Here is an 18,414-nt window from a genome sequence, read left to right as displayed (position 1 = left end):
ACCATGAAATATCTCTTTTTAGGTTACTTTCTTATCACCATATATATATTGTTCAAGAAACTGCAACATTAATTTTTTCTTATACTACATAATAATTTTCTGAATATCTTGCGTCTAAGATCAGCAATACCAGAAGAAACAAAAAACTGAACAGTCCAGCCAGCACAAAATAGATTTTCCACTAGAAAAGTGTCTGTCTCTATAAATATGTGGTTTAGGCACACCAGAAAAAAAACCAAACCCTAAGTAATTTGAACTAGAGCAGTGATGGCAAGTACAAGTTGAGTAAATCATGGTCATGAGGTACCCTGATGAGCTCACAGACATGAGAGCCAGGGAACCAGAGCAGGAAGCTCTGCCCTGGAGCAACCAAAACATTTGCCCCACTCCCTGTTTAGTTCCTCCTTAGGGGGTGCTGCAATTCAGGGCTAAGCAGGGGCACAGCATTTCCTGGATGGACTGGTGAGCAGTTCATGAGCAGGGCACTCAGGACTCTGCATGCTCTTCAGCTCTGCTCACTTCAGTGGCACATCAGTGGCCCCAGCCCAGAGAGAGCTTCGGGAAGATGCCAGAAGGACAATGCAGCAGGATGCAAGTAGTCCAGAAGTTATTTTGAATGTATGAAAGAAAGACAAGCAAACAAGACAAATATCAGAATTACAGTCCTCGGCTTCTGAAAAGTAGATTTGTCATTGCTCAGAGAGCTGCTTGACAAGATCCTGTGTGAAAGTGGGATCACACAGGATCTTGGATGGGACAGGGGACCAATAGAGTTGACTCTCATGGACAGCCTCCTTAGAACTAGAACAGCTTTTTCCAACATGCAAGCAGATGGCAGAAGGCCAGCACAGATAAACAGAGTTTCTGACTGATCTCAAACTCAAAAAGAAAGTGCATGGAAGGTAGAAGCAGGGCAGGCTATTTGGTGGCAACACAAAGACATTGCCCAAATATGCAATAGGGGAGTTCAGAAAGCCAAAACTTAGCAGAGTTAAAAACCAGCAAGGAAGGTGAAGCGCAAAAAGAAATATTCCAAGAGTAGAGGAGCAGCAAAAGAAAAGCTAATGGGGGTAGGGGCCCATTGCTCAGTGGCGAAGGAGATTCAGCGAACAAATTTAGAACACACAAAGGACATGAAGGGGATGGGACATATCCAGCATAGTTTACCCAGTGCAAAATATTCCCAAATCAACCTCACGGACCTCTGTGATATGACAAGAGGTACTGTGGGCAGACCCATACAGATGGTGAGAGACTGAAGCACATGACATCAAAGAAGATGGTTGGGTTTCTTCAGCATTAAGAAGAGAAGGGTGAATTTGTTGCTACCTACTACTACTGGAGCAGAGAATACAGAGGGGATGGACCCAGACTCCTGTCAGAGGTGCACAGAAAAAGGATGAGAGGCAACAGGCACAGATTGGAACATGGAAAATTTCAATTAGATGTTAGGGACAAAATAGGTCATGCAGGCAGTCAAACACTGAAAAAGGTTGCCATGAGTAGCTGCGGCACTCCAATCTTTGGAAGTGTTCAAAGCTTGGAAGAATGAGTTCCTGAGCAACCTGATCTAATTAGACCTACTCTGAGTAGGATTGTGTGGTTTCCAGAGCACCTCTGCCATCATACTCTAAAGAAACTGATTCTATCTTTTTGTGCAACACTTCATTTATATCACTTCTTCATTCAGGCATCCATTCCTAAAACTTTGCTTTCCCCTGACACAAACAGAAAAAGTAAACTAAAATTCATCCCTTTTGTCAATGAAAAGAAAAAGAAAAAAAAAAAAGAAAGCTATAATTGGATTTAAACTCATTTAATCCAACTTAACTTCCACAAAATTAATTACAAACAATTCATATCAGTTATATAACTAGGATTTGTAGATTTAGACTAATTTTGCTGTTTTCTATATTTGAAGTAGTATTAAAAGAAATGTTCTTTCATGAACAAAGAGCTGATAGAAAGGACCAACATGGTAAATCTTACTAGACTGTAAGAACAAAGTTCTGCACAGACATGTCAATGGGAAGACAAAGAACATTTCTTCTACTCATGTTAGTAAAAATAACGCTACTTTCTTCTGAATGCCTTTTGGACAATATCTGATTATATTGTGGGAAGAATAAGGAAAACATAATCTATACTGGATATTTGCCCTTTTTGTTGCTTGAATACAGCTATATTTTAAAATGCACAACATGGTAATACATAAATAATGATGCATAGACTTCACAGGAACATAGAACTGATAATAATTTTCCTGCAATGCAAAATTCTGGTCAGCTGCTTGTCATACATCAGATGACTTGACAACAAAAGGAAGACAGACTTCCAAGTAAGTCTGGATTTATTTAACCACGAGATCACTGAACCAATGCATGACTCGGGTTGTAAGGGACCTCAGGAGGTCAAGTAGTTCAGTCCCGCAGAGATAAGGCCAAGATTAGATCTTTATCAGAGTCTTATTTGATCTTTCTTCATAGTCATTGCCAGAGTAGAACAAAGTCAGAATGAAAGAAATTCTTGTTCTTTCCAAGAATGTGCTCTCCATTTATGACAGACACAGTGTAAAGTCTCTGATTCCAAATTTACAACTTTTGATTCAACCCAGTGGAGCCTCTAAGATAGTTTTGGAGTTGATCCCCTCTGTTTTCAGGGGAAACTGATGGAATGAATTTGGTTGGTGTGGAGGGAGAAGGTGCCTGATGGCCATTTTCCTCTACCTAAGGCATCTTTCCTCTACACAAAAGTCAAAACCAACTCTTCTCACGAAGGCACAGCACAAGCCCAAAAGCCAACTATCACAAGCTGCAATTGGCAAAATTCCTGCTGAACAGGAGTGTGATTAAGTGCTGTTAAAGATTACCCAGAGTGCGTGTAAAGTGCATCCTCAGAAATTTGCAGAATTCAACTGCATGTTTCTCAGTGCAACTGGATATAATTTTGCATCCAGCCTTGGTTTAAGTGGAGCACTAGTCCAAAAAGATTCCAGAGGGCTCTTCCATGATTCTGTGCTTTCCCAATATCTATAACTTTCCATCTTGGTATAGTCTAGATCCTCCTTTATTTCTGCTGATGAGAGAGAATCCTCTGTGTTTTGCTGCAGTAAGGAACTAGATGGCTTGAGCTGGCATTTTATTTGATTAATTTTACTTCCTTCTGTTACAGAGGGAAATGGCAGACTTTGTAACAAAAGGAAAGGGAATTTTTATAGCTGATCAAATTGTTTGCTTTGATTGTGTGGTTTTATTTTGATCACACAGGACTCAGCATAAATACATTTTTTATGTGTCTTTTACACATTACCAAGCAATGTTGAACAAGACAGATTATTTTCACGTGCCTTTTTTCCACACTTGGAGTAATAGTAGTAGCACCATCAGACAAATGGGCCCATCTGGACTGGTCAGACCCAAAACTACTGGTGTGAACATATTTTTAAACTGATCAAAATGACCTTTTTACCTGGCAGTTAATGCAGACTCCTCCACCTTCATAATGCCCATGGATGTTTAAGCTTGCTCGATGCCGATCAACGTCAGCATCATAGTAGCAATCAGTAGCATGTCCATGGCAATTGCAGGCTGAAAAAGTAATGTTCCAAGTCAGCTTTCTTTATAATGCTGGAATTTAGCAATCTCCAGCATTTACCTGAAGCAGGTAAAAGTAGGTTAGATTTTTTTTTTTATGTGTACATACACTCAGGCATGCTGGAGTATACTCCAATGAATGTACTTACCTATAAACAACTGGATTTTCATACCAGAAACATAGTACAATAATGTGGACATGAAGAAAATGTGCAGCTAGTTTTACTAGAGAAGGCAACTGTTGTACCATCTCAAAACTATATAGCTGTGCATAAATGCACAACTAGAAAGCTCCAGAAGAATGGCCACAGCAGGTTTTTTTAAATTATCAAAAACATACTCAAAAGTTTATTTTGCCATGTCTCAAATATACATCTGGACCAATTCTAGGTGCACTAAACCTTTATTTAAAATTAACAATTATAGATAAGATACATTCAAATAAAACGACCTACACCCAAGAACTCTCATATTCAGCTGTAGCTACAGATATACCAGCAAACTTGGCTATAATTCTGTGTAGAAACCACCCATAACAACAAACAAATAGAATGAACCAAAGGGCCATAAATTTATTCAATGTCCTCTTTTTGTTCTGATTTGATCTTCCTTCTTGGCTGGAGAGGCAAATGGGAATATTTTTGAAAGAATGCAGGGAGCAAAAACAGGCTTCCCCAAGAGCATCTGGGTGCTAGCTGATCTTTTAACTACAGGAAGTTACTTTTCCAGGAAATTCCTGAAGTTATGACTTGATAAAGGTATTACTTCATGTTTAGGGAAACCCTCCCTTCATCTGGACCAGGGGACAAAATACTCTGGAAGACAATGGGTTACAGAAGCTCAGCGCTCTGCCCCTTCTTCAGGATAAGGGAAGCATATGGGAGGCAATCCTTCCAAACCCTATTCCAAGTGCCTGGCACAACTGGGAGCATAACTCAGGGCCAATGGATTTTCTGTGTCTTGCTACATAATCATAGAGACAATAGAAACTGGATCATTCTCTGCACTCTCCCTATGCCTTTTTATCTGAAGAGCTGTAGATAAGGAAGACTTTTCCTAGAAATTACCAATCACAAAGCTGAGGAGGTACCCTGCCATCAGGCTCCCCTATGGTCTGCTGACAAGAACTGGATAGGGTTCAAGACTGGGCTCCCTAGCCAGGATGTAAGAGCCTGTGAAGATCTCTGGGTTTTCTTACTCATAAAATTCAAGAAAATAAAACATTACACACGTGAGATGCTGGCTCAAGATATTAAGTCAGAAAAGGAAAAAAGGAGAATATTATAGATACATATGTATAATTACAATGTAAATAAAACCTCCCTTGCCTCTAGGGTCAAACCATTTGTGAGCTACAGCTCAGCTATGTCTTCTAACAGCAATGGGAAATTTGCCCTGATTACAGTAGCAGCACTTTCACTTATAGGGGAATAGAAACCCCTTTCTACCTCATCAAGCACCTTTCCAGCACTTTGGGCCATTTGCTGATACATACATACCAGGAAGCTCACAGCAAAATGTTGGGCTGATCCCTACAAGCTTCACCAACCTCTTTCAATCAGTTTCTCTCAAGGAACCTCAGGCTTCTGGAAAGCTGAATAAGGTTGTTTTAATTCCTTCACTACTGGCTGCCAGCTAAAGCGGCCTGCACCTGGCAAATGCTCTCAACAAATCACCTCAAACTGCTAGGAGCAATCCATACTAAAAAGGATTTTTTTTCAGAGATAGTTAGAAACGAAGTGGTTTTGGCTCAGAATCTTGTAGATGATCTGCTATACACAATTCTTCAAAAACCATGACGTTATTTATGCTCTTTGTCTGTCTCTATTCTGGCAAAAAAGTTTTCCTTTAAAGAGGGGGACTTCAATGAGGTTTCAAATATTGCTCAAAAACTGTGTCCCAACATGCCTACCTCCTATCAAACATTTTAATCACACAAAACCTCCTTCCCCCCTCCTAAGTCTTAGTACTGCAGTTTTAATTAAACAAGTCATCTCTTTATTCCTCAGAGTAATTATACAGGTACATCTCTGGCTTTCAAATAAAGTTCTCCTGTTAAAGAGTTTGTACCCACTGGCTATGCTACTCTCAGGAAAGGCAGATAAGAAAAATAGATCAGGCCAGACACAAAGGAAATGGATGTGCACAGAGATTGCAATGCTCTGCACCACTGCACCAGCTTCCTACCTGGGGGATGCAAAACACCCGTGTGTGACAGTAGAAACCCATCACCAAAAGAGGGTCTGTGCTGCTACTTTCTTTAAGAATGAAACACAGGGAAAGAGGGAAAAAGGCAAATGAATGGGCTTCTCCAGCTTGACTACTCAGTCTGCAGGGCGAATGTCCTCCAAACGCCCAAACACAAGGATGGGAAGAGGTACGAGTGTGGAATCGCCAGGATTCCCCACCACAAACACCTTTGTGCCACTGGCACACGGCCAGTGAGGGGCAGCTCTCAGCCTGGGAGGGAGGGAGGGCAGCTCAAGCACCCATAAGCAGTGGCAGCCTGGAGCAACCTCTCTGCAATCCGAACTCCAAGAGGCCAAGTGATGGAAAGGAACATTTTGGAGCTGTACGAGGTGCCTACTGTCTCTGCTCTGCTTGGAGACCCACAGACTGTCAGCAGACAGTTATGACTGGGGAGAAATGTTGACTCGATGCTCTACAAAAAGTCTTCTACTTTTCTCATGCCATATTCTCACACAAATTATTACTTCCACTGTTAAATAAGAAAGAAGAACATAAATAATATTCACTGCATTTTTGATTCTTTATTCCTGTATGGAAAGCATTTTCACTATACAGAAAAAAAAAAAGTGTTAAAGCACTTTGGTTATGTTCCATGAACATGTCTGCTACAGCTAATTCCCACCCTCTTGTAAGTATCTCTTTTAACCCACCATCTTTTTGGCTACTCACGTTCACATATGTTTGTGCTCCCAGCTGTTGCAGGTTGCCACTGTTTCTGATTATACCCAGGGCAGCAGTGATCACAGGTTTCCCCACAAGTGTTATGCTGACATTCACACTGAAACCTACAGAAATAAAAGCCTCTTAATGAAGCTGGGCTTAAAATTTATCTCTTAAGTTTTTAAATAAAAAATAATTCCTTTTTTCTTCATTTCACTGCAGTCCAAGACTCACATATGGTATGAAAAAGATAGGACATAAACCTCACATGTAACTAAGTCAATCAGTAAGACTAAAATGTTTTGGAACTTTCCTACAATTCTTCAATATTGATGACTTTAATCATGTGATTATGAGTTTATTAGAACACATTACTTATAGAAAATGTTTATTATTGGATTCCATAGACTGGATTATGTAACTATTGTAGATTATTAAATCAAGCTGATATACAATAGTTTAGAATGTATCTTATTTTAACTTTGTTCTAAGATTCAAGCTTGTTGGCCTACAGTAATCAAAATTTTTACCACCTTAAAATGCATGCTTTCATAACTTTTCCATTATGCTTTGTTTACAGTAATATTATCAGTGTTTTTCGTAAACCAATATTATAACTTGATCTTGTTATTTTTAAGACGGTGCACATCATTGATTTATTTAGCTAAATAGCCTAGTTAACAGGCATGGTCTAATTATGAGCTAGGTCTTACCATCCTGCATAGTAACTGAATACCAGGATGAACAAAGGCCTTGGGACTCAGGAGGCCTTTCACAACATTCTTCTCTTATGTATGAAGTCTAATAACACAAGGGCAATAGAACTTTCCAGTATAATCATCCTATTTGGATAGATTTCTCATCTTACTTATTTTTCTGTAGCACAGACACATGGAATGGAGGCAAACATCTCCCCCACTTATTCCTCATTAAAACATAACTGAAAATATTGCATCGTCCTGATAAAAGTTTGTTTTAATACCATCATGGATAAGAGCAACAGCTGGTTTAGAGCAGGTTTTTAAAATAGATTTGAGACAGGCTGCTTATTTATAGTAATTTCCCTGCAGAAGGCAAGCCAAGAAGCCTGATCTAACTCCTTGTGAAATCAACACAGAGGTCACAAACTTGACAGGGAAAGGGAATACTTCATTCAGTTTGATTTTATGTTTTTACAGTAATGATCTAAAGCCACTGGATGTTGCATGAGCTCAGTTATAGTGCTCAATATCTCCATGAAGTCAACTGATTTTGTGTTATCTTATTGTAAAACTTTCACACCCTCTTGGTGATTTCTCATTGGCAGCTCCTCACAGCACAACCAACAAACTGCAACTCCCACCTCAACTACCTAACCCACTCTTTTATAGCACTCATCCTAATTGGACACAGCTGTGGCCTATTAAGGACAGGCCTGATCCTAGCCCTTGGTAATTAGTGCAGCTGCAACTCCTCAGGGGTGAGATTGCCTTCTGCACTATCTCTATTCTCCTACATTCTATCCCCCCCACAATTTTGTTCCTGAGTTGGACTTCTAATTGCTGATGCAAGAAGGTGCTATCAACTCATGCCTGATGATACCATCATCAGAAGGTGATGTTCAACTCAAAGAACTTTGGGTTTCTAAGCAATTATTCAATCTGCTGAACTTGTATTTCAATTAAAATGAAAAACCTAACCTAAAAAAAAAAACCTAAATATTTTCTATTATTATCTTTCACATACAGTCACTCTTGACACGTTTTCTTGCCAATCATTAGCAGGTTCTATTTTTTTTTTAATTTAAAGAAAAAAATCCCCGTAAAACTACGTAATTCTATAATAAGAAAAGGTCATTTGAAAGCACTCATGTATTGTTTTTCTCAGATAAATGTCAGGCTCCATTTACTTACTGGTATTGATTTTCAGCACTCTTTGGATTACAGACTTCAGCATGGCCATGGCAAACACATCGACCACCAATACTGATGTCCTTTATACTGTAGTAATACTGTGGAACAAGCACAAGAAGTATGTATAGATCTTTCCTTGCTCGTATTGTGTCAGAAATATCAACATCAGGTTCGCTAGATTTGGAAGGTCTCTACAACAAAAATTTTTACTCTCCTTTAGGAATTTATTAAAACACTTGAGATTTCATTCATCTATCCTACAACCCATGGCCAGGATAACACCAGAAGTTCCTCACACTAAAGCTGTGCTGCTTGCCAAGTAAACTGCATTCTGCATTTACCTCTGCCTGTGAGCAATGTCTTAAGGCAGCAAGGACATTTAATGGGAGTGCTGTCAAATAACTGGAATAGCTTTATGTTTTTCAGTACAGACATTTGTGTGGTGCCTCACCCTCGGGTTTCCTCCAATTGTTACCGAATCTTCATTTTAAATGAAAAGGTTAAAAATAGCAATACAATATGAAGTCTGAAATCTCTGTGAGTATATGAATTTCTGCGTGGTGTTCCCTGTATTTCCTTATATTTACCCACTGAATGGGAGTGGAACTCTGGCCTTCAAGCTCTTGGATAGCCCAAAATACACTGAAAACACCTAGGCATCTCAAATGATTTGTGGAAAGAAAGCAATTTTCAAGTACTGCCTTTGATTTCTGCTCTTTCATAAACTCAAGTACTTTTTTCTGAAAAGCTTTTGTGAATAAATATCAGAAAGTAGTGCCAAATAAAGTTGGAGATTTAACTCCTCAGTTCTGCATAAGATAGTTTAGAATAATTTTGCTTTGGCTCTTTATAGCTCCCACGATGCACCCAGTTCCTTCCATATTGGAAAGAAGGGAATGAAAATGGTCTGTTGCAAAATCACTAATCATTACTGCCCCTCCGTAAATCCATGCTGGCCCAGTTACCTTCTTGTATCAAACAAACTTGGAGAAAAATATGGGGATTTCAAGGTGGGTCAATGCAAATCTCATTGTCAGGATGTTGCAAACTTAAAACATTCAGACCACTTTTTGGTCCCTAGCATGCTGGGTATGATTGTTGGGTATTTACACCTCAGTGACAACAGTACTTACTCTACGAGTTACAGTGGGGTCCCGCTGCGCTTTGGATATCAAGTGTCCAAGCAGAGTATTAGTTCTGAGAAAACGGAGGCGGATGTTTGTTGCCTTTGTGAATTCTTGAAGACCAGGGGAATAAGTGAAGTTTTTTGCTCCTGGGCGGCCATTTACCAAAGATACTACAATCTAACAAAGAAGTAAGCACACTCTTGTTAAAATACATCAAGTGCCAAGAGCAGCATAAAGCAGGATCAATAAAAGAATCCAATAACTTATTATTGTTTGCGAACATATTTGCAGTAACAATTAGGCAATTCATACTGAAGTCAGGATATTGGGAAAAATGAAACCTACTGTATTCCTATTATCCATATAACAAATCAGGAAAAAAAAAAGGACCTCTATCTGTTTTGAAAACAGCAGGTATAGCATGCAAAAAGTACATTTTTAATAGGAAAAAAACAATAGGAATAGTTGCAAGTGGTTGTTTGAATAGTTGACAGTGTCAATGGAAGTTTACCCTGATTAAAAACATCAGATTTTGGCTCTTTCCCAAAGCACATTTATTTTTGGGTCAAGGCACAAACATTCCTGGAAAATATTATTGTTAGCAGGTCCAGTGCCTGCGAGCATATTAATGGTCTTCTGGAAGAAAGTACACAGTGTTGCTTTAGAAAAGCCCCTCACATGAAAGCAGATTTCTCTGACTTCCAAAACAAGGGATCCAATACTTTTTTATTTTTAAAGAAACAGCTACCAGCAGCTTAGCAATCATGAATCTCTACTGAATGAAAAACCTCGTTTTTATGTACAGAGCTCAGTAAAAGACTTGAATTTTTTTACAACCATCCAGATAACAGATTTCTATTTTCAAAGGGCTCCTATATTCTGAAGCACATAACAAGGATATGATGATTGTTCCAATTGCAGCGCAATTCCTTCAAGAAAAATCATGGAGCATGTAATGGGGAATAGCACCAGCAGTGTTCTTCTGTGGAAATTATTCTTTACAATATCTGATTAGGAAAATTTTACAGATACTTTACCAAATAAATTCTATTTTAATATGAAAACCTAGATCCATCTGCTCAAAACTCTGAATAATTCTTGCGGAATTCATATCTGGAATCTAACAACATCAGGCATAAGTGCAGAATGCCAGGAGGAGCCATCAGCACATCCAGGAGTTTAACATTCATTCAAGTAATACAAGGATGCAAGTCACAGCTCTGCCTAGCAAGGAACAATGGCTAAAATCAAAGCAATATTTTCTAAAAACTTTTATTATATTATAAACATGTAGCTTTCTCATATATATATATATATATATATATATATATATATATATGTGTGTGTGTGTGTGTGTGTGTGTGTGTGTGTGTGTGTGTGTGTGTGTGTATGTATATATATATATAAAACCACATTTTTTAAAAATGTTTAAAAGCTACTATTTCTTGAATGGTAAATATCTGTTTCTACAGCCTTCACTCGCATGAGCAATTCTGGTGTACCAAGTATTGCCACGCACATTGGAAGAACTCAGAAAATGCAGTCAACACCTTCAAATGCACATGGCTATAGTGAGGTACACAAATTATGATAAATATCAACACAGGTTTCCCTGAGCAGCCCCTACCCCCATAGGGAATGCTGAAAATTGGGAGGAGTCAGGTCACTCACCCAAAATTTCACTGAGGTTTAGATTTTGGACTTACTGATGGAGATTCAAGCAGTCATAGCTAAAAAATTACTTCCAACAAACTTCTGAAACCAGTGATGTTTGCTTCCAGCATCACACATGCTTTCCTGAAAGCACCTACCTCTCCATTTTCAAGAGGCAGAATGCGAGAGTACTCGGTGGTGCACAGGACATCGCTGTCCCTCCTCACGGGAAGATTTGCTTCCTTTCCAAAGCGCTCCAAGCAATCTGTTCTCGAGTCTAATCAAGCAAGAACAAAATTAATTTTATATAAAATGGGCCCTATTGTTCTAATTTAAATTAGCAGAGAGGTATCTGCTGTATTTTCAGGTAAGTTCTCCCGATAACAGAGTAATAACAGTGATTGTGTCACTCAGCACAGAGTAACAGACCTTCCTCAAAACAATAATCTCTCTTCCTAAGCAATTCTGTGGTGCCTGACAAGACACGGCACAGTATTTCTCATATCATCACCAGAAAAAAAAGCTATATAGCTACTCCAAGATTTTGCATTTGTATTTCACTTTGATTTTTGCAAGAAATGCCAGGGTCCCAAGGAATGAAGGACACCAAAGTTCTGACACACCCAAAAATCAAGACAAAGAAAACATATTGGATATTTCTAAGAAAGTGAAAAACATTCATGTACTGAGATACACTTTCAAAATACCATACCCATACACTCCTACCACTAATTTATTGTGCCTAAATAAGAAAAGATAAATGTATTTAACATTCACTGTCTTCTCTGCACGTGAAATCTTCAGCAAGCCCAATGGTTTGATTTTGCTGCTACTGAGGAAATTATTAAAGAAACCTGTCCCCAACAGACCAGTGACACAAGGATTAATACTTACAAGCAAAATACTGCCAGGGAGTGTAAGTTTTTCCAAAGTCCACTGATCTTTCCAAGACCCAGAGATCTGGACGAGGAGAATTTGCAAACTTGATAAGGATATAGGCAACATGGAAGAGCTGGTAACAAAATATACATAGATCTTGTCAGGAGGTTTTTTTTGAACTCTATAAAAGCACAGCAATAATAAAACTAATGCAAATAAACACTTTTTCTTTAGTGCACAGGGAGAAGGTTATTCTCTGCAGTTTCATTCCTACTAAAATCAGAGGCCAGATTCTCAGCTGGCTACTTCACTTGGCAATGTGCTCAAGAACATCAAAATATCTGCAAGAGGACTGTGTTAAATGCCATCTCCCACATTGCAGGACAGGTCTGTTGTGCAGCTGACTGATTGCTTGGGTGTGTTAAGGGTACAGTACTCAACCTGGAAAAGTTGTATCACTCCACTAAGCTGCTTTTGCAGCACCCTGGTATATTTATGATGTATTCCAAGCACATAACTGTGCTTGTAGCTAAGGCACGTAAAAATCATGGAAGAGAAAATGCAAATACCCTTTATACTGGGACTCCCATGGTTGATAATAATCCCAGCCACCCGCTCCCTCATGTTAAGATTATTTCCAGATGAATTTGCTACTTGACAGACCTTCCAAGTAATGGAAGCAAGCCACCCCAGAGTTTGTGGGGAATCAAACAGCACAGGAGAGATTTTTGTAACAGGTAGCTCATTCAGTGTCCAAAACAGCTCAAAGAGCTCCAACAGCTCAAGGTTCCCAACACCAAGAGTTTAATCTGGCTTCTTTAGGTGCTCATTGTGTATCACACAGAGGGCTCCCAAACACTAGAGAAGAAATGGGTCTTAGAAGACAGGAAGTCTTTCTGTAAGAGTCCTGGGAGAGTCCACAGTCTATCTAAAAACCAGGACATCAATAAAAATTTCCTTTACACAAAAAGGTAAACACAGATTGATTCTAAAGGCCATTTAAAAATTAAATTCTGACATGGATGGAGCTGTCAATAAAAGTGAACCAATACTGAGGTACACTCAATATTAAAGTGAAGCTGCACTGGAATTTCCCCCTCAACAACCTCAACTGAGAATCATCTGCTGGCAGGAGATTCTCACTTTGATGGGGGAGACTGCAGTCAGCAGTTTGTCAAGTAACTGCTACCAGAGCCCCCACATCAATTACACCCAAGCAGTTTATCTTTGCTCATACCTCATAAATGTCATAACCCTGAAGCTAATACTTTACAAAGTTTACTAGACTCCAAACCACAAGTGCATACAAGCTCTCAACCATGAACTAGGAACAGCATCTTTTGGCATGCCTGGCCCATTCAGCTGTCAGCCAGGAACAATTCAATAGCTGTCACACCAACTGGGACCACCAAGAGGCAGATGCAAATGGTGAATAATACAGTGAAACAGATACCTGAAAATACTTGTCCCTAACCAGCTCTGCACATGCAGCCTCCATGCTCACACATCTATTTCAGACATCAGCTTCTGAATACCTGTATACTGTATTCACAGTAAAAAGTAAAACCTCAAGAAGAAATGGAAGGAATTCAGGCACTTCATGGAGCATGTTCTCATGATAATAACTCACATCTCAGAAGAAAAAAAAAGAAAATTTTTTGTTGTGCATTCATTTATGTAGTATGTACAACTACTTTCCAGGGCAAGTCCCTATTCTACAAACACACCAAGGCACTGCAGCAGGTATTACACCTTGCAACCTATTTCAGAAACTTTTGCTTTGCTGAATGATGCTGACTTTGATCAGTGCAGAGAGAACCAGGAGAAAAATAACCCAACTTTTCTGTTCGCACTGAAATTTAACCTGCTATTTAACACAGCCTGAAAAGCACCAGCTTTACCTCCAGAGATATTAAATTAGGAAGCAGACATTATCTCCATAGGAAAAATTACTTACTAGACAACAACACTGAGCAGAGTAAGTGGCAGCCATTCTGTTGACAGAGCCATGACAAAATCCAGACCTTTGACTGCACAGGTGGAGTAATGCCCTCAAAATGCTGATGGAAAGCCTGATTTTAACCATTGTCAGAAATAGGTGAATACTTTGCAGACAGAGGCAAGATTTGCTCTTACTGAGTTTCTGATACTCTTTGTCTGAGTAACTTCTGCTACTTCACTGTCAAGTTTCAGAGTAGAGATATCAGCCATACAGACATTACATGTCATCTGGTATGTCTACTCAGTGTAAAGATTAGTATTATTCTAGGAAAGCATAATAGTTCCGAAACTCCTAAAAAAGAAAAAGTGCTTCATATTCTCACTTTTGGTCAGCTGAATCTCTCAAGGGGCATTTGCCTGTTAAAACCAGGTTTGCACTGGCAGGCAACATTAATACATTGGCTTTCTTCCCCTATGTCTTAAGATCCTTGGGAGTCCCATCTTGACACGCACGCTAGCAAGTGCTGATAACACTCCGTTTTCACTCCGTTAACACTGACTGACACAGATTTAACAAAGACAAGTGGTTTAGAAGGCTCAAGGGGAAATAAAGGAAGCACATAGACAATGTCCTGCCTTTTCCAGGGCTCCACTGCTTGTAGTCACATTGTGGAGCGTTCACAACAGTGACCTTATACCTACTCTTCAAAATGTGTATTACATCAGGAAGTCTGCAAGTCAGCCAATGCTTAAAGAACTGCCACCCAGCACCACTCCTTGCGTATTTCCATGCAAATAACAAATGGAAGGAAAAAAAGAAGTATGGCAACTTCACAGTTCTGTTGTACATGAAAATCTTGTATTTGCATGACGCTCTCCTTCCATCTCTGAGTTTGAAACACTGCTCAGGTCTGTACAGGCACATTCAGAAAGGGAAAAGAGACAGGTCCGATAAAAATTAAATTGGTGTCAGTTACAAAACATAGTCACCATGCCTAATATCTGTCCTGCTTCTGACTTCACATGAGTGCCTATTGACTTGCTTTTGGCCTGGGTCAAGGATGTAGAAGGGCACTTGAACATCTAAACTTCCACTAAGATTAAATACTGACCAAGTTGATGAATGGTCTCTCTCCAGATCTGATGAGAGAATAACAGAAGAAAAATAATCCTTTGCTTAGCAAATAAATCCCATTTGAAGATAAAAGAGTAACCTTGCTGACATAAGACCTAGAAAAGCAACCATTACAGCCAATTTTAATCACATATTCTAAGCTGGCATTTCAATACTTTGAATCTTGATCCTGATCTAAAACCTATCTTGAAAAAAAGGCAGACTAAACTCAAAGCAATGTTTTCCTTCAGACATTTAGTTCTAAGAAAAAAAAGAAAGTGCCTTAATTTTTGAAAAAAAACAAAAGCTTATTTGGTTGCTTTTAAGCCAAATTTTTTTCATAAAAGACAACAATCTCTCAAAAGGAATGTTAAAACTGTAAGTCAGCATTTTGGTATAATTATACAATAGTAAAAAATTTTCACAAAAAATCCCAGAAATATGACTTAATCAAAATTCTGACCATTTTCTTGTATCAACAAAGAACCGAATTTAAAAGTGGAAACGGCATTTTATTTCCAATAATGGAAATAATGCACTCTGGAAATGCATGCTTAAAAGAGGATATATTACTGCAAGAGTCAAACATCCTATCCTGCTGTAATCCGGCACCATAGGTCAAACCTGATGGATTATGAACAGCTGGAATTTAATCAATTCCACATTGATGTGACCTTTTTATTGTTCACTCAGGATTGTTCAGATTTAAAATGTTCTAGCAGCCGATGGCCTTAAAGAATCACAAAAACCCAGAAAAAGTTTTTTAAAATCATCAAGTAGAATGAAAAAAATCCCCTCCTCCTCTGAGAATGAAAATTAAAATTCAGGATCATGCATTAAAAATATTACATTATAAAGAGAGAGATTTCTATAAAAACTCTTTCAGGTGACCTTAAGATGATATTAAAAGAGGTCATTTAAATGGATTGAGAGCTACCATTGTACCATTAATGATACAATATTCATGATCTCTGACAGCATGCACAGTACTTCTTTTAAACCAACAGAAAGAAAACTTGCTATTACTCACTGCATTTTCAAAAGAATGGTAAAATTCTCAATAATATTAGTTTAAAATGTTTTCTCTATTTTCTCCTTAAAAGTTTAAACAACTATTTACAAAGAGAAATTTCCAAGATTTTTTTGACTCCTAGAAAGCATTAAAATTGGAAAAAAGTTAGACATGAATCTATAAAGATCTAGCACATTATCCTCCATTCCTGACACCATAAACTCAAACCAGGATATGAAAACACTGAAATGACTCTTTAGATGAGTGCTGGACATAAACTAGCACAAAATAAAAAACACACTATGTTCCAAACAATCATGATGTTGTGTGTGTTGCTTCTGTAGGAGAAGATTGTTCTTCCTTTTTGGCTCATGAAGAAAAAAAATTCCTGGAATGTGGCAGTAGCAAGAATCCAACTAAATCCACGTAGACCATTTATCTGAGGCATTGTGTAGATCTTTAGATGCATTCAAAAAGATACCACAGCAATCTTTCTTCATTTAATTTGAATCTATTTCCAACAGGGTAAAATTCCCTCAGACCATTATTGGCAGATACAGCTGCACCACCAAATCTTCCCTCAACACGGTATGGTTGTCGTCGTGGGTTTCTTTCACGATCTTGAATAATGTGGTTGGTGTTGCAGATTGCTCAGAAGAGACAGAAATACAATGTGACTCAGTAAAAAATTAAACTTTTCAAAGGAAGGCTGATGCAGGAGAGGGATTCAAGGAGTGTGAACTGTGCTCAGCACCTGCTCCAGAACACACCTTAGTGCCACTGACTGCATAGGCTTGGCGTGTGCATGACCACTGGTTTCCTGGTGTAATGAAGCCAAAAGGTCTTGAGTATTGTTTCTTCTCAGAGACCAAGCCACAAAAGCATCAATCTGTTCAAAATAAAAATCCTGCAAACTCTGGCTAAAATTAAAGGATTTGATTTCTTGATGCTGCAAAGAGGGAAGCAGTCCTTTCATTCAAACATCTCAGTAGGACTTGAGGCACCCTGGCAGATCCAGGTACTGTATAAAGCACTCCTGACAGTCAGTATTCATCAATTCCCAGCCATGTATTTGGTAACATAAACGACAATACAAAAAAATGCCAACTAGAGAGAGAGGTGGACCAGCATTTCTGGGGTTGCCAGCTACTCTTCTGGGTATGTGGAAAAATAGCTGTGGCAGAGGTGCAGAGAAAATCTTGTGTGGGTAGTACCTGAGAGGCATCAGACCTCCTGAGTGTGTTCCATCCAGCCTAACTGAGCGCACATGTACACAGCAATGACTACACAACACAAACAGTGACAGTGCCTGCAGAGGCTCCCACTGCACAGCATGCTGAAGTCATTCCTTGTGTTCCAGCTTCCTAGTCTGAGGTGAAGAAGCCAGCAATAAGCACAGGATTTCCAATGTTGATCAGTTATCCCTGGCCGTGCTGCACTCATATCATGCTTTCCTTTAACCAGCCACTGATGCTGAAAAATGTCTTTGGTTAGGTAAGTCAGTGCCTCTGAAAAGGTCTCATAGACATATCTGGAGATCTTTGCTCTGACCCAGTTGATGGCAGGACCTGAAGGGAGAAGCTGTCCCTATATAGCATGGGCAGTACTCTAGAAGGAAGAACTGCATCCAGAGACAAAATGATAGTCCTTTCTCCACATTCAACCAGTCTTTGATCTTTTTGCCAAGGCTACAGGCTGCTACATCAATGAGTCTCGGTTGTTTCCCTGAAATTTTTCATGCAGCCACTTTTCCATTAGGATTTGGACAAAGACCAACTCAGTGCTCATAATTATTTCTTACATATGGCCCATTTCTTCACAGAACACTGAAGCTATTGATATGGGAAAGGATTTGTACGATTCAGCCTGCAGTTGTCCAGAAGAAAAATGTCTCCCTATGAGGGCTGCAGTCCAAAGTAGAAGGGACACAGTAGGACTGTCAACATTGGGAGGAAACCCAGGGAAGTGCAAAGGATTAGAGGCAACCAGCAGAGGTTCTGCTTTTATTACACTGGGTTAAAACAGAGGTATTTAGAACAACATATCACAAAATTAAAGTTACATGTAGGAATGAGCATGGAAAGGAAGAAGGGGGAAGTAGAAGTACAGACAAGAAGGGAGGGAAATGAGATTAGTGAGTAGGAACCAAGACCTTCCTAAAGGGATGCTGAATAAGAGCCAAAGGAAGACAGTCAGAAAAGGAAAGGAGAACAAGACTTGTGAGGTTTTCTCCTGTACATTTTCAAAATAATATCAAATTATTATCAGAAATGCATTTTAAAACCAATGACAT

General features: G+C 39.0%; 1 protein-coding gene across 2 annotated transcripts in view; it reads right to left on the bottom strand.

Moving 5' to 3' along the window:
- The window catches only part of LAMA3 (laminin subunit alpha 3), a 107,003-nt gene that overhangs the window by 78,104 nt on the left and 10,485 nt on the right, over positions 1-18,414 (bottom strand). For both annotated transcript variants that reach the window (XM_059859361.1, XM_059859369.1), the window contains exons 3-8: positions 12,070-12,187; positions 11,334-11,452; positions 9,529-9,699; positions 8,396-8,493; positions 6,513-6,628; positions 3,469-3,587 (exon numbers count right to left, since the gene is read on the bottom strand). In XM_059859361.1, coding sequence (XP_059715344.1) covers positions 3,469-3,587; positions 6,513-6,628; positions 8,396-8,493; positions 9,529-9,699; positions 11,334-11,452; positions 12,070-12,187 — 741 coding nt within the window. The remainder of the gene's footprint in view (positions 1-3,468; positions 3,588-6,512; positions 6,629-8,395; positions 8,494-9,528; positions 9,700-11,333; positions 11,453-12,069; positions 12,188-18,414) is intronic.

This window comes from Haemorhous mexicanus, chromosome 1 (assembly GCF_027477595.1).
Source record: "Haemorhous mexicanus isolate bHaeMex1 chromosome 1, bHaeMex1.pri, whole genome shotgun sequence".
NCBI classification, from domain to species: Eukaryota; Metazoa; Chordata; class Aves; order Passeriformes; family Fringillidae; genus Haemorhous; species Haemorhous mexicanus.
Note: the sequence above shows the minus strand (reverse complement) of the source record. Positions and strands in the feature narration are given on the sequence as shown.